This window comes from Myotis nattereri (genome assembly GCF_964212035.1).
Source record: "Myotis nattereri genome assembly, chromosome: 18".
In the NCBI taxonomy this organism is placed as follows: Eukaryota; Metazoa; Chordata; class Mammalia; order Chiroptera; family Vespertilionidae; genus Myotis; species Myotis nattereri.
Genome location: NC_138093.1, coordinates 18,507,917 through 18,515,621, shown reverse-complemented (window position 1 = coordinate 18,515,621; position 7,705 = coordinate 18,507,917). Strand labels below are relative to the sequence as shown.

Here is a 7,705-nt window from a genome sequence, read left to right as displayed (position 1 = left end):
TGCTGTCTGTCCAGTCCAGCCACAATGTGGGCAGCAAAGCCTGTGGGATGAGTGGCCGTCCATAGGCTGGAACCAAAGGGCTAGGTGGGCAGCACTGGGGCTGGAGCTGTGCCAGGGTCTGGCCAGCAGCTGGAGAGGCCCTGGGGCCCCTCAGGTGGGCAAGTCCAGGCACTGGTTGACGCTGGATGAAGCTGGGCCTCTGCTTCTCCTCCTCACATACAGATCACCGGGACTCTGTCCTCCATGGGGCTGGTCTCCTCAGATCTGCCCTCATTGCCTCCATCTCTGAGTTTCTCCTCCTCCTCCTGCTCCTCCTCCTCCTCCTCCTCCTCCTCCTCCTTCTCCTCCTTCTCCTCCTGCTCCTCCTCCTCCTCCCCCTCCCCCTCCCCCTCCCCCTCCTCCTCCTCCTCCTCCTCCTCCTCCTCCTCCCCCCCCTCCCCCCCCCAGCTCCATGTCCAATTCATTGCCTGCCTCCGAGGGTGTGTACGTGGATCCACTGATGGAGCGACAGCTGAAGAAAACAATCCGCTTAAGCTGCTTGTTGTAGAAGTAGTAGTTAAAGGACGAGAGGCTGCCATCTTCCCCAAAGGGGTCCGAGTCCAAGTCCGGGTTGTAGCTGTAGATGTCACACTCGGCCAGGCAGATGTCCTCGTCCACTGCATTCCACAGCTGTGGCTTCAGGGCCTTGAAGTCCTCCCGCACAGCCGAGAACAGACTGCAGTTGACCGCATTCACCACCCAGCTGAGACTGGGCTCCCGGCTGAACTCGGGGCTTCGGGCCGTGCTGAAGTCGAAGTCGGGCGGAAGGACTCGTTGAGCGTGGCGATCAGGTAGAAGAGCATCTTGCAGCTGCACGTGTCGCTGAGGGGGCCCTCATCCTCGCCACCTTGGCTCTTGCTCAGTCTGCTGGGGCTGAGGCCCGAGGACTGGGGTGGGGACAGGGCCTCCAGCATGTGTGGCTGGCCTTCCTGGCAGAACTGCTTGAACATGTGCTTGTCATCTCTCGCCATCTTACAGGAGTAGCTCTCGATCCTGCCAATGATGTGGGCATCTCCAGTCTCCACAGTCAGCTGTGAGTTGATGGCCTCAAAGCTCGAGTTCTCCAACAGCTTCATGTCCTTGGGGAGGGCATCCTGTGCTCCGAGGGGCTCGTGCTGCCTTGCTTGCTGCTGGATGCTCTCTCTGGCCGGGCAGAGCCATGCTGGGTCAGGTCGGTTGGCGTCGATGCGAGTGAGAAGGTGGTGCGGGCTCCGGGCAGTGCGGGATCCTCAGGACCCCGGCCTCCACTCGGCCCGCACTGTATCCAGGGGAAGAAGCTCTGCGGTGACATCCCGACATCCCATTACTCCCGGCCCTGCCGGCCGATCGGGGCTGCCACCACGACATAACCTCGCCCCTGCACGACGCCCAACTATCGCGATGGTCCTGCCCCAGCTAACGAGCTAGCGACCGACCTCTGCCTCTCCGGGCGGAACAACAACAAGCGCCCCCAAGGCCCGGCCACATGCCTCTGAATCTGTGTGTGTGTGTGTGTGTGTGTGTGTGTGTGTGTGTGTGTGTGTGTGTTTTGCCAATGATAACAAAACAAAATTAAACAAAACAAACAAAATAAGTAAAACTCAAGCTTTCAAGTGAAAGTTAGTTTTGGAAAACCTGCAACTGCCACCTTGAGACAGACAGCTTTCCAATACTTGACTTTTCTGGTGACTTCAGTGGTGATATTAATGAATGTGACTTTTTTTGCCATTGCATAATGCCATGGGTCAATGTTTGGAAGGTTTGTATAACTCAATGAACCAATATTTTAAGATGACCAACGGATTATGTTGCAAATTCACTCATGGGTCTTTAAAAATACAACATATTCCAATGAATCTTAAAGTAACAGTATAATAAGTTCATTGATATGATTTTTGAGTCCATGTGGCAACTAATCTTTAAGAAACTACCACTTGTTGAGTTTTGTTGTGTATCCAAATATCCACAATATCTAAAAACAATTGAAATACCCTCTCTTTTCCAATTACACATTCTGTGATTGGTTAGGTTATCTTCATCTACTTCAACCAAAGCAGCAGATATGTGATTCTAGTTACCTTACATCAAGCCAGACATTTAAATTGTAAAACTCTTCTCACTAATTATTTGGAAAATATAGTTTTCTCATAAAATTTGTTATTTATGGTAATAGGATTAATTTTAAATGAATAAATAGCTTTAAAATTATGTTTTAAATTTTGCTGTGGTAAAATCAATAGATATGAGACATAAATAAAAGCTCTTACGCATCCTCAATAATTTGTAAGAGTATGAAGCAGTCCTGAGATTAGAATAAAGTTTGAAAATTGGTGGGCTACATTTAGTCTGACATAGGTATAATTATTATCCCCACTTTACAGATGATGAAATTGAGGCTTAGAGATATAAAGTAACTGTCTAAAGTCAAATAGCTGTGGGTTGTGAAACTAAGATTCAAACTCCAGTAGAATGACTCCAGAACTTAACACTTGTCACCACTAAAAATGCTTTCTGGAGTTAGAAAGCTCAGAAAACTCAACTTCTCCATCTCCCGAATTAGAACAGAATTTTTAGTGCTCTTTTAAAATTCTATTTACCCTAGTTTCTTCCAGGTTTTAAAGACATGGGCCAGTTTATCTGCAAATCCTATATCAGTGATGGCAAACCTATGACACGCATGTCAGAGGCAACACGCAAACTCATTTTTTGAGTTGATTTTTCTTTGTTAAATGGCATTTAAATATATAAAATAAATACCAAAATATAAATCTTTGTTTTACTATGGTTGCAAATATCAAAAAATTTCTATATGCGACACGGCACCAGAGTTAAGTTAGGGTTTTTCAAAATGCTGACACGCCGAGCTCAAAAGGTTCGCCATCACTGTCCTATATAATAAAAGGATAATATGCAAATAGACTGAATGGCAGAACCAAACAACCAATCAAAATGTAATATGCTAATGATATGCTAAGGCTGCTCAACTGCTCTGTATGATGTGCACTGACCATTAGGGGGTAGATGCTCTGATCAGTAGGTTAGCTTGCTACTGGGGTCTGGCTGATCGGGACTGAGCGAGATGGGCTGGAAACACCTGGAGCCCTCCCAAAGTCCGTCCCATGCCTGATTGTGCACCAGTGGGGTTCCTCAGCCTGGACTGCACCCTCTCGCAATCTGGGACCTCTCTGGGGATGTCAGAGAGCCGGTTTCAGCCCAATCCCACAGGCCATTCCCCTTGGGAGGGCGCCAGACACAGGGCTTATGGCTAGTGAGTACTGCTGTGGCAGCACAAGCCTCTCCCAAAGGTGACTGATTGGGCACGAGCCCGTGACAGGCACAGTGGGGCCGGGATGAGTGGGAGTGGCAGGTAGGAGCTGCAGGTAGCATTGGACTGTAGGTTTTGGCCCGATCCCTGCAGGCCACCCAGAGGGACCCCACCCGTGCACAAATTCGTGTACCGGGCCTCTAGTATATTGAATAAAGTTAGATAAAACACAGCCTAGGAAAAGGAAGTGCAGTGAGAGGATGATTTTGAACCCATCTGGGTAAAGCTTTTTCTATTACTGCAAAGCAGGAAATAGAGAGAAGGCTAAATGTGAGAGAATCTGGGGAAGGGTGGCTCAGTTGGCCAGGGTATGTGGCAGGAAGATCCGACTCCAGGACTGGAATTTGCCCTGTTCCATGTCCTTAGTTCAGGAATATCCCAGGGATGACCATATCCTGGTCCACGGCGACACAGAATTGACAAAACCCTCTTTCCCATTGAGCTTAGAGACAACCTCAGTCTCTTTCTCAAGGCTGGTCCCATTGAATCACTCCACATCAAGGATGTGGTGTATGTGATGAAACCTTTTACCATCCTGGCTTTGTGTTGTACATGTAACACATCTGAGATGCAGGTATGCATCTCTCAAACACAGAGCCCATCAAGAGGCTGTGGATGACTCATTCCCAGTACTGGAAAAGCAACTCCTGGTTTGCCTGTGGAGTGTTCACTGGCTGCATTAATTAGGAAAGATTGAACCCACTTTTGTCATCCAGGCCTTGTAGACATAGAATGTGCAGTAGTTAATAACGGCCAGAATAGGCAGGAAATAGAACTGTACTAATAAAACAGTGGTGGCAATAAAGCAGAACCATGAACCAGCCTGGTTTGTAGATAGGCAGAGAGAATGAGTGATGAGTAGAAGATTGGGGAGCAGTGGGGTCAATTAATTGTAAAGTGGTGGCAAGGAACATGGTGGGCAGAGGGTCCAGGTGACAGGAAGGACAGGCCCATCGGGAGCCAAGATTTGGGTGGGAAGGCTTGCTTCCATGATCACGCTCTCTGTCCATCTGCTCATGCTGCCCAGCTTAGCCTACCATTGTGGCCTACCAGTGGGGTCATGAGTGCTGGGACCAGAATGGTAGCTTAGGGAAGCACAGGATGAAGTGCTCTAGCTTCAGACAGTCCTGAGTTCACATTCCTACATTACTTCCCCTGTGATTCCCACTCTGCAGGGGTTAAATGAGATTATGAATATAATGTGCTTTACATAGTCCTGGTAGACCAGTAGTGCTTTTAAAAAATGTGTGTTTCCTCCTCCATCACTTACCTACCCTTTTTTCTTTCTTTCCCAGCATACATCTTCTAACCTTCTACTTCTGAGTTTGTGTGTAGTGTGGAACAGTACTGAATACTGACCAGGGTGGCCATGTCTTGGCTTGCGCAGGTAGTGCTGGCGTGTGCTATTTACTCAGACTTTTGAATAGTCTTCCCTTTCACTCACAAAATGACCTGGTTTGAGAATAAATGATCCTAGTATGACCTTTGGCTCTCTGCCCTCTAGTCTAGCGTTCTAGCCATGATCCCAGGCTGCCTTTTCTGAGGAGGAAATCACCAGGGAGCTTTGGGCTGGGGTATATCCCTCCAGAGTGGCTGTGGAGTTGACAGGCTTCTCCCCCGCAGCCCCCAGAAAACCCCCTAATTTGTATCTTTGTCACTGTCTGGGGGACCCCAGCACGAACTGGCTGGCTCTATGCTTTCCACCACATATTCCTTCCCCTGGGGTTTCTCTCCTTGTGGAGCTTTTGCTGAAAAAAGACACGGACCCCACAGAGCTTCTCCCCTTCCCTTTTCTATTTGCTTCCTGCCAACAGTTTTTCTGATATGTTTGGAGGAAGAAAGAAGGAGGACCAAAATAATGTACAAGAGGAAATCACAGCCCTACTCAGACCAGATCCTCACCTTCATAGGACACAGTCCCATGAGAAATCCTGGTCTAACCAGAATGAAACTTCAGAAAATGATACAAGAAGTGTAAACACTTATTTAAAGCTATGTGCCAGGTCCTTTACAAGTATTATCTCACAGCAACCATGGGAAGTTGGCTACGAGACACAATCACCATACTCTTTCCCATACTTGTTAATGAGGCAACAAAGGCTTAGAAAGGTTAAGAAACTTGTCCAATACTTGTCCCACACTTGTCCAATAATTCCTCTATTTTGACTGAAAAGCTGAGGCAAGTTGGGGATCAAACTGGGGCAGCCAGTCTCCCGAACTCTTGCTCATCACCATTTTACTAGTGTCCTCAGAATGCAGGAAGCAGAGACCCCACCCCAGAGGTGTAGCCAGGATGGAACCTGGAGAATGCTTGCCTGGGGTGGGGCTGAATTTGCGGTGGGGTGCATTCATGCTTCTGAGAAAAGTCATTACACTTTTGCCATTTTTACTTGTCTCTCCATGGTTTTGCCTTTGCCTTGCTTCCTCTGATTGTTTTTCATTTGAGTCTCTTTTTTTTTAACAGTTTATTTTTTTTATATATATATTTTATTGATTTTTTACAGAGAGGAAGGGAGAGAGATAGAGAGTCAGAAACATCGATGAGAGAGAAACATCGATCAGCTGCCTCCTGCACATCCCCCACTGGGGATGTGCCCGCAACCCAGGTACATGCCCTTGACCGGAATCGAACCTGGGACCTTTCAGTCCGCAGGCTGACGCTCTATCCACTGAGCCAAACCCATTTCGGCTCATTTGAGTCTTAAGGTCACATCCTCACTACAGCTTTCAAAGCTGTTTAAAATGCACCATTCTGGTGACTTCAGAAGGGCCACCCCTCCTCTTCCCTCCCCCCTCCTGTTGGCACTGATTTTTCACTGTTGTGTATTCAGGGCTTATCATGATAGAGAAAGAATAGTATCTCCAAAGGCACTCTGATGTTGGGTGAACATGGGGATGGTGGACGAGGCTGCTGCTCTGGGGTCGGCCCAGGGAAGGAATTTTCTAGGTATTGAATTGCACAGTTTTGCTCATTTTGGACCAGTTCTTCCTGTGAGGTCAGCCAAAGGGGGAAATGCTTTTGAATGCTCTTCACCTTTGGCTTCTCAGTGTTAAGATCTCTATTGTCTGATTGTATCATGTGTGGTTTTGTGTGTTTTTTTTTTCACTGATGCAACTAACTTTCCCTGATTAAGATTGGGACTTTTTCTCTAAGATCATTTTAGACCCTTTAGGTGGAGTTTTCATATCTTGTCTTTCCCTCTGATGTTTTCTTTACTTAAGCTTTATTTCAGGTTTCACTTAGTAATCCCCCTGCCCCAGCTCCACCCTAATTTTTAGATGTAGATAACAGAGAGTACCCACCACAAACCATCAGGTTCGCATTCTGCTCTGTAGTCTTAATGAGAAATAAAACTAAGACCAAGGCTGAAGGCCATTTGGAAGGACAAGATATACCTCCAAGATGGGTCCTTTTAGTTGGAGTAAATCCAGGATGATAATACTACATATTCCTAGCTTTGGAAGTGACCGATTATATCATTAGCTAACATTTACTACCCATTTATTATATGTTAGGTCATGCTCATGGCCTATCTTGTCTCTCCTGACATACAAACTCTGAGCAGAGAAACTTTCATTTTCAAGAGGAGAAAAGTTAGGGCTTAGAGAAATTAAGTGCCTTGCCAAAAGGTTGTACAACTAGTAAGTGGGGGTCCTGGGATTCAAATTCAGCACCCTTAACCTTTCCACAGCTGTGTAAAGAGAAATATCACCAAGAGTGAGTGAGCCAACGGACCTTGGTCAAATTACATAACCTCTCTGTGCTTTAGTTTCCTTATCTGTAAAATGGGGAAAAGGAAATGACTCTTGGAGTCATTTTAAGCACCTTTGTGGTGCCTAAATAATGAGCTGTTTAAAACAGAGCTCTTGATTTGCAAACTGCCTCCCCCCATGGGCTCCTTCTCAGCCTTCCTCTTAACTTAGTTGATGGCACCACTGCAGTTATTCAGCCAGATAATCCTGAAGTCATCTTTGATTCCCTGATTTCCATCAGTTACCATATGTAATCCAGTAAGTCTCATTGCTCTATCTGCAAAGCACACTCCAAAGCTGACCATTTGTTATCTTCTTTATTGGTACAACTCTAATAGTCCAGGAATTTCCCATTTTGCCTGGATTCCTGTATCTAACTGCTTATATAAATTGTTAGCATGAATAAAGCAAACAAATCAACAAATCAACAAAATTTTATCCCTTTTATTTTTCTAAGCAGTAAGGAAAAGACCTTGTAGCAATGGAATCCCACATATAATGCATTATGAAGGAGCTTTACTATAAGGTAAAAATTAGAGTTGGGGGCAAGTAGGAAACAGCTAATGTGGTTTTCTTTGTATGTTAGAGGAATTCTGTCTCTCATAGAAT

The 7,705-nt window shown here is 46.3% G+C and overlaps 1 protein-coding gene across 1 annotated transcript; it reads right to left on the bottom strand.

Moving 5' to 3' along the window:
* Nucleotides 1-212: 212 nt before the first annotated feature.
* LOC308534778 (repressor of RNA polymerase III transcription MAF1 homolog) lies at nt 213-1,115 on the bottom strand (the record flags this gene model as incomplete). The annotated part of the gene is given in 3 exon segments (XM_081113342.1): nt 213-311; nt 442-803; nt 806-1,115. Coding segments are annotated over 3 exon segments (771 nt in total).
* Between the last annotated feature and the right edge of the window lie 6,590 nt (nt 1,116-7,705).